Source organism: Aspergillus brasiliensis (genome assembly GCF_001889945.1).
Source record: "Aspergillus brasiliensis CBS 101740 unplaced genomic scaffold ASPBRscaffold_4, whole genome shotgun sequence".
Classification (NCBI taxonomy): Eukaryota; Fungi; Ascomycota; class Eurotiomycetes; order Eurotiales; family Aspergillaceae; genus Aspergillus; species Aspergillus brasiliensis.
The window spans coordinates 1,529,947-1,545,563 of record NW_027137445.1 but is presented as its reverse complement, the minus strand read 5'-3'; the positions used below and the strand labels follow the sequence as shown (position 1 = coordinate 1,545,563).

Genomic DNA, 15,617 nt, shown 5'->3' with positions numbered 1-15,617 from the left:
GCGCAGCTGAGAGAGATAGACGGGCCATGAAGGGTAATGGGGAGCGATGGGAACCAAGGAAGCCATGAACAGACTGGGTGATAGTAGTAGTAGTTGGGAGAAAGGGAAGGATGAGAATAGAAAAGAAGGAAAGGAGAAGGAGAGGCGTGAGTCGTAGGGGGAATATTGGACATCCCATCCATTCATAGATCACGAGGCCGGTAAGTTACAGGGGTAATACGCGTGGGCACCTGACCGGAGGGATCCCTAGTTCGGCATGATTTGATTTGTAGTTATTGATTTGATATGATGGAGAATTTAGTCAGTACGGAGTATGTACCGAGTAGTTAGTGGTTAATGAATCAATGCATGGATTGTTCCACGCGCATACTACAAGTAGACAGATACAGATACAGAAACAGTAGATATGTTCAGTATTCCTAGGAGATACTAGATAGATATTTACTAGGAGTAGTTAGTATATCCATCCCGTCCAACGACTTCTGCTCCACTGCGCAGAATGGACTCCACAGCACACGCTCGGCCTTACTCTGGCTTCAGCGGAACAAATTAGATTACTCGCAAGATGAGACTAGACTTCCTCTCTTCAGTCCGCCATCCTGGCTAGTGTTCGAGCCTCACCCGGTCCCAGGTCGCCTTATACCGGAAAATGGAGATACTTAACTGGTGCTACTACCGTGCTTGATCTTCACTGGGTCGGAAAAGCTCTCGCTAAGGTCTAGTGCTTTTAGCGGGCCCTTTTACCTCCCCATCTTCGCTCCGCCAGCCGATATCCTGAATGTGGCGCTTCACCTCGACAGCTGAACCTGCCTTGCGTTGAGACGTTCCTGGTCCTATGACGGGGGTGCATTGCAGTTGGAGTCCCCATTCCCGTGGGTTCGACTGCCCTTCATATGCTCTCGTGGCTGACCTTGACAGAGCTGGAACCTGGAGGGGGCCACTTTCAAACCCCCTCTTTTGTCTCTTTTCTCTCTCTCTTCCCTGTCCGTAGATAGCTTAGATCCTACCTGCAATGCGAGCTTCAAAACATGCTGCGATCCCACTATACGGGGGGGTTTTTTTTTCTTACTACTGTAGACGTCCCTGCATGGTGGAGTCGCGCACCTTTCCTTTTCTCCTTGGATATAAAATCCAAAGCAGACTATGGGAAATTTCCCTCACCGGATCGTTCCAGGACTGGTGCTTTATTTTTCTTTTTGATTTGTTGATGCGCAGTGCTTGCGCCATGCTGGACTTACTTATAAGTACCTTCCAGATCGCATCCTTGGAAAAAGAAGAAGTTGCTGGATCTGAATTGTAAACCACTTTGGCTTATCTATATTACTACTTCCTCTCTCTCCCTCTTCCTCTTTCATACCTCCCATCCTGTCAACCCAACTGCGATACATTGAAACCGGCTATACTACGACTTGTTTAGGTGTGACTATCTCTCACTTGATATTCTATATTGCTATCGTTGTCTCTCTTCCCTTCCTTGCATGGAAAGAAGTCTACTATAGAGAGATCCCAACTATACTCGGTACAGATCACTCTTTCCCGAATTGCGCGAGTTACACAGCTCTCCCCTAAAATACATGTTCCTAATACTTACTGAAACACCCCAGAAAACAATCAATCCTGCATTATTCCGTCAGCAGGAAGAAGCAAGCGGCGTGCGCGTACGTGCGAGTGAGTGAGTGAGTGTGTGTGTGAGTGTTTGTGTGTGGTGTGCGGCCCTAGGACCCAGCACATTAAGGAAATCCTGCAATGAGCTGTCTGGACAATGAATGGTCAATCCCGAAAAAGGACATTCGAATCCTCTCCCTCGCAATTCTTTACGTGATTGCCAGCATCTGTTGCATTCTGGTTCTATTAGTCCAGCGTCTTCGCCGCCCACCACCCTATAGATCCTACGCCTCCGTATCGCCAAAGAGGCAAATGATGGACCCGCCACCATTTACGCCGTCCGAGAAGTGCGATCGCGGTGCTATCGTGGGTAGTGGTGGCGAAGAGCCCGTCGGCAGGACTGCAGCAGTGGGCCTGGGCCTAGCCCAGGGCCACGGCTACGGCGTAGGCTATCTCAATGACCCAGCCTCTCCGGGCGTTGGTCCATTCCCTTCAGCCTGTGATGTCTTGCAGCCACTTTCCCATCTGTCTCCCTTACCTTCTAGTGGTTATCTAGCGGCGGTCCTGGCCCGCGAGCGGAGCCATTGGACAAAGCAAGCAGCTGCGCCGGACGGTCATCTGGTGCCGTTGTCGCCCGGGTGTGCCGCCTCCGCCCCTGCCCAGGACCATCGTTCAGCTACTCCCCCCGCGGTGAGGATGCATGATCGCCTCAGTGACTCGTCACCTGAAGCGCCAACTCATGGTCCCATGGTGGTGTCAGATCCTCTGCGCCAACCCGGGATTCCTGCGCCGGTCCAGTGGCATGCCAACCCTAGTATTACTAGCCACGAACAGGGGGTCCCCAGTATCGCTAACCTTATCGGATCCCATCCTTCCCAAAAATGCGGCTACGCAGTCCAATTCCTGCACGATGCAGATGAGGAAGGTGTGCGCTCCTGGCGACGGTTGATGATCGAGTACAGCTAGCTAGCTGACTGATGGTGTGATGTTTCCTCTTCGAGAACGATGCATTGTGGGGGAGGTTTTTATTATTTTTTTCCCTTTCCGCAGGATTTGGCTTGCTCTTTTTACTTTCCTCTTTTTTCAGTTGTGGGCTTCGCTGTTCAGTTTACCTGTTCTTTTGTTTTCTCTCTCGGGGACGCTTATGAGGATTTTCGGGCTAGTAGCATCAGGCGTCTGTCCCGAACGACAGCGCCCAAAAGGGTGGCAGATTGTGCTTCAGTTTTCTTTTCTCCTTGTACCTACCTAGCTTAGCATTCAATGACGATTGATGACCTCCACGAAGATGATTGTTTGGTACCTTTCCCAGCATTTCGTAGGCGCGAGAGAGAGGAAAGCGAGTGAATCCCGAGACGCTCTATAGTCCCCGATTGCCCTATTGGGACTAGCGTAAACATTCAGCTCGGTATAGCTGAGTCAGCAGATCTGCTACAGGCATTCCCGTCAGCACATGATGGAATGGCCAGAAGAGCTTCATGCCCAACCTTCCCCTCCTCCCTCTTCTCCCAGCAAATCTAGCAGAAGCAGAGAAGATGACCCTCACGGCCTATGCTTCGTATCCGGACTCACCGGACCTCGCTGCTTTGAACCTCTCGCGCCTGGTTGCTCGTTTAGAACATAATCTCCTCTCATCAGCCGCGGATCTGAAGCCATTACGCCGGTCAGAACACCAACGCATGAGAGTCGGCGCAGTATGTCCTCGTGCCTGTTCTTTATCCGACATAGCTCATCGCTATGCATCGTGGGAATCGCAGCTACAGTTATCAACTTGACTGTTGACTAACCTATACACCAAAGAACATAGAATACGCCCGCACCAACCTCCAAACCCTCGAACGCACCCTTCCCCAGATTAAGCCCACCGACCGTCGCAATGACTTGCAGACCGACCTTGCACGCCAACGGCAGATTCTTAAACAACTCCAGAATGTCCTCGATGAGATCAGTAGTTCCCAGGCGGAACCCCAATCGGACGAAGAAGAGGAAGACGACTCTTTAGACGGTGAAGACCTCCTCGGTACCCCAGAAGAGGGAAGCACGACCGACGAACAACTCGAACACGAAGAGAAGGATCGTAATATCGTACCGGAAGATAATGAACCAACAACAACAGCAGCAGCAGCACCCGCAACAACAACAACGACGACGACGACGACGACGACGACCGAGCTACCCTCACAAGCCCCAGAAGCAACTCCCGCTCCGACACAGGAACAACCATCTACCCTCCGAAACAGATCACACGCACCCACAGCATTCACCTCCACCACAACAGCCAGCGCAACCGGCTCCTCTCTTCATAAAAATCCTTCTTCCCCCCAGCAACCCTCATCTGCAGCCTCAGACGCTCGATTACAAGAGACCGAAGACACGCTCTCATCTCATCGCGCGGAACAAGAAAACCTGACATCCTCTATGCTCGCACTAGCAACGCAGCTGAAGACTTCTGCGCAGACGTTTCACTCTTCCCTGGAGGCGGAGAAGTCTGTGCTGGCTCGTGCGGTGGATGGGATTGATCGCACGGCGGGGAATATGCAGGCTGCGGAGCAGCGGATGGGCATGTTGCGGAGGATGACGGAGGGGAAGGGCTGGTGGGGACGAATGATGCTGTATGCGTGGATCTTTGGGATGTGGGTGGTGGCTATTTTGATTGTGTTCTTGGGGCCGAAGCTGAGGTTTTGATGGGCTGTCTCGTAGGCGTGAGTGTCCACTGGAGAGGAACAGGGGATGGGGAGAAGTGCCAAAGTAATCAGTAGTAGTAGATAGTACTATCCGCTGGGCGGAGATTGAAGCTGAACCTAGGCCTAGACCTAGACACCTAGTGTAGATACATGGTGATAATAGTATATGCCGATAGGATATTCCTACCCTTACGATGCTCATGTGTAAGTAGTTTAACTGTATCGAACCCTTGTTTTATTAGGTAACCTATTGTACACCGGACCTGCTACGTGAAAACACGAATTTTTAACGGAAGATATATTTCACAATCCTTGACTCAAGACTATAACCCAATGACCGACCCGGCATGACACATGAGAAAAAGACATGATATTCAGCGTACCCTGTCATTCTCCCGTGCCCGTGGCCTTGTCGTCGTTCATTGCCCTCCAGTGCACGTGAGACCAATATGGAAGAATGCGTGATATATGGTTACACACAAAATGGCGGACGAGGGGCACCAAGAGATGATGGGGATATCCAGCTGGGGAGAAAGAAGACACAGGATAAAAAGGAAAGGCGGAAAGAGGGGGCGGAGGGTAACGCGAACACGGAGGGAGGTAGACCAGAAAACGACGCGGGAATCCCATGTAAGTATAAAGAGGAAAAAGAAGACACGCAAGCACGGGCTCTGATAATCTATAAATTCCAATGGAACCACAGACGACCCGCTGCTCACAGAGAAGAGAAACAGAATGGAAAGTGCAATGGTAAAACAACTCCTGCTCTGTGTCATGGGATGGATATCGGTAATGCTGATAACAAAGAGCCGGCTAGATATCATTTCAAGACAAAGGAAATAGGGAATTAGTAAAATAGACAAGTGAATGTCTCAACGCCAGGATCTCTCAAAAGGGGAAAATAAAAAAAAAAAGCTGCGACATGGTATGGCAAAAAAGCAAAACAGACAAGATTACAAGTCACATAGCGTACGGTCTAAATGTCGAGAGATTCTCACTCGATCGAAATATACCGGTCATTAGATCAGACCACACAGTCTCAGGTTTTCTTGGATGATGATGTCTAAAACCAAGTCAGTATTTTTGTGCATTGAACAATTCGAATACGTATGCGGAACATACCGTTAACTGCGGCCATAACGAAACGGATCTGTGTGGTATCCGTAGCACATGTGAAGTGAGTGTAAATCTGCTTCTGCTCGGCTTGGTTGAGAGACACAAAGCGGTTGAGGATGTAGTCGCAGGCGGCGGCGTAGTCGGCACCACCCTCGTAGTCGGGGAAGTAGTTCTTCATGGGGCTGACGGGCAGCTTCTCCTTGAAACGATCGATCTTGTTCAGGAAAAGAATGATGGAAGTCTTGACGAACCACCGGGAGTTGCAAATCGAGTCGAACAGGGTAAGTGCTTCCTGCATACGGTTGACAGTTTCGTCCTCGAACAACAGCTGGTCGTATTCGGAGATGGCGACCAGGAAAAGGATCGTAGTGACGTTCTCGAAGCAGTGGATCCACTTCTTACGTTCCGAACGCTGACCACCAACGTCGAACATGCGGTAGGTCAGATCGCCGATGATGAAAGTAGTCTCCGTGATACCGGTGGTCTTGACACGAGAGCGGAGAACATCCTGGTCGGTGGGGAGGTAGTCGGGCTGCGCAATACGGTCGATGGCATCGAAGTAGCTAAAAGTTCGGTTAACCAAAGCTCCAACTAGACCGAGACAGACGCGGCAGCACTTACTACTTGGCGGAATCGTTCAGCTGGTATTCACGAGACCGCTTGAAGCACTCCTGGACACCGCTGTCGCGCCACAGAGCGCCAATTGCATTGCCGACCTCCGGAGGCAGGTTGTCGCCCTCGATCTGAGCAGGCTGCATGAAGACGGTCTGAACGTGGTACTCGTTGCGAGCATCTTCCAGAGGCAGCTCCAGCGACTCCATAGCCTCCAAGATGACGCGCATAGACTGGACGGTGTTGCTGTAGATGATTTCCTTGAAGGATTCGCGCTCATCGCGGGAGTAGCTGCCCTCGTGGATCAGCTTCATCTGCTTGAGAATGGTCGATTTTCCGGACTCTCCAGCACCTATTGAAAACATCATTAAACCTCAACGTTCCAGCGAAGGCATTGCGACATCATGTATGGGGAGAGGAGGCGCATACCCAGCAACAGCATCTTGATCTCGTTCCTCTGCATCATCTTGTCCCGCTTGAGCTGGTTCTCAATCTCCTCGTTACGGGCCTTGCCCTCCTTGTCTTCGGTACTCATTCCACAACCCATTTTGGCGGCGTGTAATGAACGTTGGGAGTGATTGATGAAAAGTCTAAAGGTGTAGCGGAGGGGGGAGAATGGTGTGGGTAGGTGGGTGGTAGTGAACGTCAAGAGTAACGAGCCTGTCCGCAGGGAAAGATGTCAGCCATGGAAGCGAATTCTCCGTGTATTGTAAAATTATAAATCGGCCAGCCCCTTGCCCCGTCGACCGTGGGTGAACGCGGAAAGAGCCACGATCGGACACCCCAAGAGAAACAATCGAATGAACGACGCACGATTTGATTTTTGAGTGTCGGAAAAGGATCAGAACCAGAAAGCAGCAGTTACCCCCAGGTTCAGAGATCGTGCTGACGCAAGGAGGTGCAGCTGATGCGTCAACTGGAAGGCTTGGGAGCACCGTCCACCATGGGGAGGGGATCCTCGGGCAAAGAGGAAGCGCGCGGAGAGGAAAGGCAACAACGAGAAGGAAGGGCCACTCACTTTGCTCGAGAACTTGATATATCCAACTCCGACTGGGGGAAGGAGGAAGAGAAGAGAGGAATTAAACCGGGGATGATATTATTACTAAAGGCCAAGCGGACGCAAAGGAACGGGCGGCAGGGGAAAAATCAAATATAAGCGCGGAGCGTCTGGGACTAGTAGGCGGAAAGGAGGCGAAAGGAAGGTGGAACAGGGAAATACACCAATGGCGGTGATTTCAAACAAGGATGGACCCAGAGAAGCTGAATGGGAAGAGGATAGCGAAAGGAGAAGTAAATAATAGAATAGAAACGGACGAAGTAAACCCAATGACTCTAAGGGGAGATGTTGGTTCTATCCCGATCCGTGAAGAGTTGGGGTATGAAAGGAGGAGAAGAAAAGAGAAGAAGAGGAAGAAGAAGAGGGGGTGGTGGGAAGGGAATAGATGAGACACGAGATCGAAAGGGAAAAGAAAAAGAAAATGAGTGAGAGTAAAGCGAGCGAGGCTGAAGGACCGGAGGGAAAGGATTAAGCTCAACAGGTCGTAAGGGGGGGCAGACTTCCAGAGTTGAGTAATGAGTCGGGCAACGGAAAAAAGAGGGGCCAAGACGAGATCCTGAGGCAGTCCCGAGAGTGAAGAAGAAAGAGAGAGTGAGAGAGTCTACTACTACTACTACTACTACTAACAACTAGGCTGGCTTGAAAAGGAGGGATTGATTGGGGGAAACTAGAGCGAAACGCAGCAGGCTGATACGCCGACACCATCACTACCGAGTGCCGGTACCTGCTGCTGCTAGTCTACTAGTAGTAAAGTAGTAAGTAGTCTAGTACGAGGTGAGTATTGGGGGGTAAAAGGCCTGGAGGAAAGGCTCTTCCCATTTGATTTCCAATATTTTTGTTATGATTTTTTATCATGGAAGGTTTTATAAACCTTTTTTTCTCCCTTTTTCTCCTTCTTTTTGCCATTGACGGTTTGACTATTCCCTCTTTTTTCTGGAACGATAAGCTGACCCGGTTTCCAACCTATGAGCGATGATAATTGGACCACACCAATAGGGGCAGTGGAGTCGTCTCGTTTGGTAATGGCGATGGCGACCCAGTCTCTGCTTGCTGATTGGCCCTGCTGGTAAGGGGTGGCAGTGGAGGGAAAAAACCAGCACGATCCAATGGCAATGCGAATTACAATGAGTTACTACCCAGTACCTACTAGGTAGTAGTAAGTAGTTCCCTCCCCTTTTTCGACGGCCGACTCTTCTTACTCCTATGAAGTTGGCTGTGCTCCAATCTGTATTCTTTTCCCGGTGGTACTGGAGGTAAAAATCCTGGCAATTCGAAAGAGGCATAGTCTCTTACATCAAGGCCGAAAAGCCCATTTCAAACACAATCAACTACTTAACTAATCAACTTACAACACCATTCTATACTATCTACAGCAAGCCGGTAGCAAGCATAAGGGATGATAGTGATACAGCAAATTACAAGACATGAAAAGAGGTTCAGCCCCAAATTCTATATAGAGTGCAAACTAGATGTTATGAATAATGATTCAGTTGCATGAATTAATTTCCGGATGACGCAGATCTGCAGTGCGCACCTGTAGGAGATGGCCATGGCGACCGGGATGCCATTCGACAGGCCTTTTTAAACTCTTCAAATCATACTACTAAGCGCTGGCCTCCACTGGTGACGAAATCAATCCCAGATTTCTCTGTTTCTGCTGCTCATCAGTAATGGGCCAGACTAGTCCTGCAGCAATAATGATTGACAATAGCAGCAGCAGCAGACATCGTCAACAGTTCGCAGTACAAAGTAGCCGACCGTTTCTAAACCTGGTAAGGGTGCAACCTGGAAGGGGCGCCTGCAGTTTCAGGTGCCCACCACGCGGTGGAGGCCCGGCACGCTCAGCGCCCGATCGCCAGGTACACCACGGAATCATGGCTGGCTTTCCCTCACACAAAGTTACGCGGTCAGTTGGCTTGTTCCAGAATGTCTTGGGCTTGGAGCTATTCGAAGACAGTGGCGCTCTGAATTATCTGTTCGTAGGCTGGACATTCGGAGGTACATCAAACGTTGGCGGAATCGTGCATGTCTGATGTGATGATATACGGGGTTATCGATGCATCCAGCGGAGGCTACTACTGCAGCATACCATGTGGAAAAGGTGGATGGCCTCAAGATTGGGATGAGCATTAGCGTACGGAGGAATATTGTCGTTCCTGTTCCTACGGCCAGGTACCGTATGGTAAACTCCACTTGCAAACTGCCCGTCGATCGCTTCTCCGCACAAAAGGGAGAAAGAAACATTCGCTGCTCATCATATCATCTGATACACGCTTGTGGTTTCGTCCAGTGGCAACATCTTGCTTCACTGTGCACTCTTCAAACTCGCATCATCTCATGCTGTGACAACAATTCCCATGGATGAAGGGTTCAGCCACAAGAATTCCTCCCACAACCACCGGACATGCACAGGCGGAATGACCCGCCTGGATCGTGCAAGATGAATCTGCTCAGATGTTGCTTGCTGAAATGGAGGCCGGTAACCGAATTCCGTGGTTCTGCCACTCGACTAGAGACCAACTTCTCCACTGTCTAGTCGCCCTAGTCGCTTGCTTTTACCGCGCGCGCTATTCATGATGATTGTCGTCTCCTTTTCATCACGTCTTTCCCCCCCTCTTCGACCGGAGGAAAGGCCTCGTGGCGAGCTGCCTGACATGTACTCTCCTACCACTCTGGGTTATACTAATGATGATGAACCGAAATTATGCTATATCACCGGGATGGTCGCGGCTGCTTATAATCGAGAACTCCTGCCGCTGCCGACCGATAACCTAAGAAGGCAGCTCGAAATGGACTTATCCCCATCCTCGCATGGAGCATGGCCGGACTATTGACCTGGTTTCCACTCTTCACTGACTTGGTGACCTTGGCGTAGACACCTTATTGTAGATGCTTTAAATGATTCGGTGATATGGCTCTTGAGAACTTGCTGAATACGGTCAGTGCTGAACATAAATCGATGGAGACGATGATTATCATTTAGAGCAACGACCTGCTATTTCTGGGTCAAGCTGCAGAACTGCTGAAGGGCTTAGGATTGGCGGATGATAATCTGCAGGATCCTAAGTAAGCCCGGAAATGGGCTGACAGGCTTCCAAAGTGTCCCAGTCCGTTGCAACTTGTGATGGGGTTGGCTGACCGTGCGTCCTGTCAATACGAAGGAAAGGCTGAGGGAGACTGTGCAGAGGTGTAAGACACTCAACCCGAACCGATCACTAACATATTGCTTAACTAACGCATGAAGTTATCTAAGAAAGAAGGTGACTATGGATCTCCAAGCCGGCCCAGCCTTTTTTTCCTGTGCAATTCCATCCAAGATCCCTGGCTGGCTCATCGGCCAATCCGATCGCCGCTCCACTGATCCATCCACGGCTCCAATCCCCGATCCATCTCTCAGGGACTGCAACATCCACTTGCGCGATCGGCCTTCCTTCGCAGCCTTGCCTTTGCGCTACACTTTTTTCCCCTTCGAGATCGAGGACATCGCATACAGACTATACCATTACAGATCAACTATCCGTGGCAGATAAGCCGTCTCGTCATCGCTACATCCTGTTACATATAGACACCCGCTTTTCGTCCCCAGAATGCATGAGCATGAAATGTCCTACATGGGCCCTCGGGGTATGATTTCCTTCCTACCTTTCTTACCACTATCTTCCAACAAACTAACAACACCGTTGCCGAAGCCTTCAGTCACGACCAGAGTCAAGATGCAGAGGCTGAATACGACCGTCTCCGCAACTTAGCCCGACAAGAAGCTTCAAAGCGCAACTCATGTTTCCAACGGGTATGCCATTGACAACCACTGCCGCAATTTTTCCCCGTGACCTCCAAACTGTCCGCGAAAAGAGAAAAGAACAATCAGCTAATTCATATTAAACGATCAGTCTCAAGAAGCCTACTCCAGCGGCGATGGCGCCAAGGCCAAAGAGCTCTCCGAACAAGGCAAAGCCCACGGTCGCAAGATGGAAGAATACAACAAGCAAGCGTCGGAGTTCATCTTCCGCGAGAATAACGCCAACGGGCGCGTCGCGGCAGACACCATCGATCTGCACGGACAATTCGTAGAGGAGGCAGAGGAAATCCTGGAGGAGAGGATTAAGTATGCGAAATCGCATGGTCAGGATCATCTCCATGTGTAAGCGTCCCTTTCATGTTATACCCTGGCTTCTTTACCAGCAACAGAATCGCTAATTGTTCAACCTCTCCAATAAATAGAATCGTCGGCAAAGGCAACCATTCCGCCAACCATATCCAGAAAATCAAGCCTCGAGTAGAACAAGTCTGTCAGGAACTTGGTCTCCAGTATGCGACTGAGGAAAACGCAGGGCGCATTTATGTGAATTTGACTGGTGGGCCGGCGGATATGGAGACTGCGCCAACGCCCAATCATCCTCACTATCAGCAATATCCTCAGCATCAGCAGCAGCCCTCGGGCACCTATGCTCACCCGCAACAACAGCAGCAGTATCCCGGCTCGCAACAGCAGCATTATGCTGGCTCCCAGCCGCAGCAGCAGCAGCAGCAACAACAGCAGGGTGCGGGTAACCAGGATGAGATCGAGCAGGTGGTCAATGCAATTCTGCCTAAGGTGCTCAGTAAGCTGGAGAAGGCTTGCTGTGTGGTCATGTGAAGAGGGGTTGGGGTTAATATCGTTTGGGCAAACAACATCTTTTGGCCTATATATGATATGATATACGATTGGCATAGACAGGGAAAGGTACGTGAGCAGGCATGACTGCCAGTGATTGGACTTTCGCCCAATTCGGGCATTTGGCGGAAGATTACATATACCCCGGGGCTGTGTATTGGATTCAGTATCTAGATAGACGGTGATTTACGTGTTCTGGTTTCTATTCTTTTACGGACTAGAAGAGGAGGAAAGAAAGAAGGAAAGAAGAGAAAGTTCGTATTTAGAGTCGCTATGGGTGCAATGTTTCAGATTATAAGTAATACACCTGATCAATAGGTTAAAAGGTATCACGTTTCAACATGCTGCATAGATACGAGGTCCGTCCAGTCGACTAACCAACCAGGGATGGCGGCGAATATTCCCCGACCATGAGCGCTTTGATCATCGTCTATCGAGGCTTACTGGGGACCACACTCTCCGACGGTCGACTCGGTGATCTTGTTGAGTATTGCCCGGACCATGGCGCCGTCCTCACGCCCATCTGCTTGGTCACCATCGATCTCTTGGATTAGGGTCAGTGCTTTGGCTCGCAATTCTCGGACCACGTCCCGCGTGTGCGCGAAACTGCCAGTGCTCTCCATGTAACTGACTGCATACAGCTTGACTTCTTCATCTTTCGTCTTTTGCTTGAGAATGTTGAGAAGCTGATGGTTTCCTGGGTTGGAGCGGATACTATGGATGATGGGAAAGGAGAATTTTCCCTCCGTGAGGTCTTCACAGAGACCTTTGTTTTTTGTGTACGTAGTGTTGGACAGATTGAGATAGTCGTCGCAGATCTGGAAAATAAGCCCCATGACGTTGACAAGGCTCACGCAATCCTTGCCGGAGCTACTTTCGGCCTGCATTAATTTCACTGCAAGTCGGAACAAGCCCCCAGTTTTGTTACCGACCATCTCCAAATATTCGTCCTCGCTGGGACAAGTCAGGGTGTCTCGCCAGAAGAGATCCATTCCCTGACCGCGGTGTAGGTTCAATAACTCTTGGACGTAGATGTTGATCGCCGCGGGATTGTTCAACTTTTGCACCTCTTGCAGAGCAAGGAAATATACATAATTCGCAGAGTTGATGGTTTGCGCGGTGCCGTATATATTATGAGCTACTGGGATACCACGTCGCAAGATGGAGTTATCCTCGACATCATCGATCCTGGCTCATACGCCATAGGTCAGGTTGTGTCCGTTAAACCGAGGCATAATGATGAGAAACAGCTTACAGTAACGATGCAGTATGAAGCATGGCCACCACCTTTGTGATGATTGATAGGCTCTCCGGAGGTACCTTCAACCACACATTGAAAGCGTTGATAAGCTGCCGCCGTATGTCCTTGCCGGGGTGCTGTAACATATAATCGTACGGCCCCATAACGATCCTCTCATTTTCCGGCGACCATTGCCCATCCTTGTATTTGGTTCCATCAACACTGGAGCGATTACGATGATGCATGTGCGAGTGATACGTATTTGTTGGGAGCCCATCTTCATTCGACCCTACGTGGTCCATGGCCGGGCTCACCAGGAAGTCTGGCTTTCCCAGGCTAGCTGCGCCCGTGCCGTCAATGGAACTACCTGTGGGGGAATTCAGTCCAAATTGGAGAGGACTGCTAGCAGAGACGTTTGGAAATGGTCCTGTAGACATGACTAGAATGTTAATTGCCTGTGTGTCCCGCAGGTGATGGCTGGGTCTCGTCGCGAGCGGAGAGGGGGAGGTTTTCGGAGAGAAGACAAGGCTGTAACAGCGAGGCAACCGTCAAAAAGGGGAGGGGTGAGCAAGCCCATCTTACAGGTATGAAGCAGAAAAGGGCACAACCGCAATAAATAGGCCCGGTGTTCCCCAGGAATGAAGGGGAAAGTAACCAACTTGAAAGGGCGGATTGCAGGCTGCACAAGGCGCACTTTGAGGGAGCTTTTTGCTGCGGGGAAATGGTTCAAGTGACGACGAGCATCAATCACATGCACGGCTTCCCCGGTTGTGGTCACATGATCATGGGTCGGCGAAACTAGGAAGCTGGGAAACTCCGATCCGATGACAGCTTGGAATGCCTCCTCACTTCCCCCTCCTCTCGAGAGTCACACCAGATACCCTGATATACTCTGCAGTGTGATCTAGTGTGATGACGAGTGTGACGGGATTATAATTTTCATGATATGCAAGGGGCTGTGACGTCTGAGTGGTTGCACCAGCCACGAGCAGCAAGTTTGTCGTGAGCACGGTCGGTGGGCCTAGTAAACATCCATTCCATGCTATATGCTGTTGGCTCCAAACTGACCGACTTCTTCAAGAACTTCTTCTTGCAACCCAACGGGTGACGGCATTATAATTATTAGGCCTTGGTGGCGTAGCTGAAAAATGGATCCCTCTCTTGACATCATTAGCTGAAGGCTATCAAGGAGATCCTGTTCTTCATGGCGTCGACGTAGCACGCTTATTGGAACACGATCGTGCGTCTCCGGGACAACCATCGGGTGTTTTTGTCGGATGTGGGGGAGCTGCAGTCACTAAGGCTAGCCAGTGACCGAGTCTAAATCGGCTCGATCAGCTTCACACGATGACAACAACTATTTCTTCGCTAGTTGATCGAGCCCACCGACTATCGCTCACCAATCATTGTAGCCTTTAATTAAGGCCCCCATTCTCCAAGCGCCTGGGCTCAGCCGTGTTCGATTTATTTTTCTGGCTCCTCTCTTAAGTTAAGGTACTACATATAGATAGCGCCGTATCTCTTGGCCCAGGGTCCTTGGTGACTGACAGATCACGGCCCGTCTTTTTCTTTTTCACCCGTTTTCCTTCACCTGCAACCTAGTTCCTTTATTTCCTCCGTTGGTTCTGGAAATAGCCGTGCTACTGATCACCTCTGCCTTGTATTACTCATGGAGGCTTTGCTGGCACACTCGTTCGATTACCTTTCCTCTTACGAACCAAGCAAAGTTCGCAAAGGGCTGCGGCAGGTCGAAGGGCTCCTCGCGCAGATTTGTTTATCCAAGACGAAACGCCCGGCGTCTGACAAACGGCGGTCCCTTTTGTCTTTTGGGGCTCCGCAACCGGTGCCCAAGTCTTTGGCCGAGCTTCGAGATGATCCGGCCTTCAGGGAATTTTTCAAGCTTCAAGAGGGCTTTCAATGGAATGGTAAGTGTCGCCCATCCGCCGATTCGCGGTTATGTGATGAGTCCCCAACACTAATGCACTGCAACCAGTCGCAATGCGCTTGGTGACATGTCTCGAACACCTGCTTGGACGGGGAAGCAATGGCACCAATGACCTTCTCATCGTCTCCACACTTGATCTGATACAGGGTGTGCTCCTCCTCCACCCTCCGTCGCGCACACTGTTCGCACGCGAAATCTACATGAACCTCCTGCTGGACCTCCTCGACCCAATCAACTGTCCCGCCATCCAGTCTGCGACCCTCCTTACCTTGGTCACTGCTCTTTTGGACCACCCCGCCAACACGCGCACCTTCGAGGGACTTGATGGACTCCTGACGGTGACCTCACTTTTCAAGCAACGTGCAACATCGCGTGAAGTCAAGCTTAAACTCGTCGAATTTCTGTACTTCTACCTGATGCCGGAAACACCGATGATCCCCACCAGCGCAGTCAGCGCGCCCAACACGGCAGTCCTTGGACATCAGCGGAGTCCTAGTAAACTTGGTGTTTCCCCAGTCTCCCGGAGTGTTAATGTTCCCGGCGCTCACGGCGGCGGAAAGGCGCATCGGGACACACGTACGACCGACGAGAAGCAAGCATTGTTGGGCCGGTATTTGAACAATGTGGAGGATCTGGTCGAGGATTTGAAAGAAACAGCACCCTTTGGAGCAACAGTCTATTAGCGGTGTTACGAGCGTCAATTGGGT

The 15,617-nt window shown here is 50.6% G+C and overlaps 7 protein-coding genes across 7 annotated transcripts; 4 read left to right on the top strand and 3 right to left on the bottom strand.

Moving 5' to 3' along the window:
* Window positions 1-1,481: 1,481 nt before the first annotated feature.
* Window positions 1,482-2,672, top strand: ASPBRDRAFT_509469 (uncharacterized protein). The gene is made up of 2 exons (XM_067626645.1): window positions 1,482-1,519; window positions 1,605-2,672. Exon 2 carries the CDS (start codon window positions 1,747-1,749, stop codon window positions 2,569-2,571), a length of 825 nt encoding a protein of 274 aa, XP_067480852.1. The 5' UTR covers window positions 1,482-1,519; window positions 1,605-1,746; the 3' UTR covers window positions 2,572-2,672.
* A 423-nt stretch (window positions 2,673-3,095) lies between these two features.
* On the top strand, window positions 3,096-4,514 carry ASPBRDRAFT_41297 (uncharacterized protein). The gene is made up of 2 exons (XM_067624532.1): window positions 3,096-3,296; window positions 3,403-4,514. The coding sequence occupies exons 1-2, from the start codon at window positions 3,138-3,140 to the stop codon at window positions 4,285-4,287; spliced, it is 1,044 nt and encodes a 347-aa protein (XP_067480851.1). The 5' UTR covers window positions 3,096-3,137; the 3' UTR covers window positions 4,288-4,514.
* ASPBRDRAFT_509383 (uncharacterized protein) lies at window positions 4,494-5,230 on the bottom strand. The gene has a single exon (XM_067626641.1). It carries the CDS (start codon window positions 5,108-5,110, stop codon window positions 4,706-4,708), a length of 405 nt encoding a protein of 134 aa, XP_067480850.1. The 5' UTR covers window positions 5,111-5,230; the 3' UTR covers window positions 4,494-4,705.
* On the bottom strand, window positions 5,092-6,855 carry gpaA (guanine nucleotide-binding protein subunit alpha gpaA). The gene is made up of 4 exons (XM_067626640.1): window positions 6,444-6,855; window positions 6,024-6,366; window positions 5,409-5,965; window positions 5,092-5,349 (listed from the first exon to the last, which is right to left on the bottom strand). Exons 1-4 carry the CDS (start codon window positions 6,559-6,561, stop codon window positions 5,306-5,308), a joined length of 1,062 nt encoding a protein of 353 aa, XP_067480849.1. The 5' UTR covers window positions 6,562-6,855; the 3' UTR covers window positions 5,092-5,305.
* A 3,803-nt stretch (window positions 6,856-10,658) lies between these two features.
* ASPBRDRAFT_194535 (Smr domain-containing protein) lies at window positions 10,659-11,707 on the top strand (the record flags this gene model as incomplete). The annotated part of the gene is made up of 4 exons (XM_067620763.1): window positions 10,659-10,695; window positions 10,761-10,861; window positions 10,962-11,212; window positions 11,293-11,707. The coding sequence occupies 4 exons, from the start codon at window positions 10,659-10,661 to the stop codon at window positions 11,705-11,707; spliced, it is 804 nt and encodes a 267-aa protein (XP_067480848.1).
* A 458-nt stretch (window positions 11,708-12,165) lies between these two features.
* ASPBRDRAFT_28812 (FPP/GGPP synthase family protein) lies at window positions 12,166-13,402 on the bottom strand (the record flags this gene model as incomplete). Its single annotated transcript, XM_067622564.1, has 2 exons — window positions 12,166-12,913; window positions 12,981-13,402. 2 exons carry the CDS (start codon window positions 13,400-13,402, stop codon window positions 12,166-12,168), a joined length of 1,170 nt encoding a protein of 389 aa, XP_067480847.1.
* A 1,232-nt stretch (window positions 13,403-14,634) lies between these two features.
* ASPBRDRAFT_194533 (cell division control protein 14) lies at window positions 14,635-15,593 on the top strand (the record flags this gene model as incomplete). Its single annotated transcript, XM_067620762.1, has 2 exons — window positions 14,635-14,890; window positions 14,959-15,593. The coding sequence occupies 2 exons, from the start codon at window positions 14,635-14,637 to the stop codon at window positions 15,591-15,593; spliced, it is 891 nt and encodes a 296-aa protein (XP_067480846.1).
* Between the last annotated feature and the right edge of the window lie 24 nt (window positions 15,594-15,617).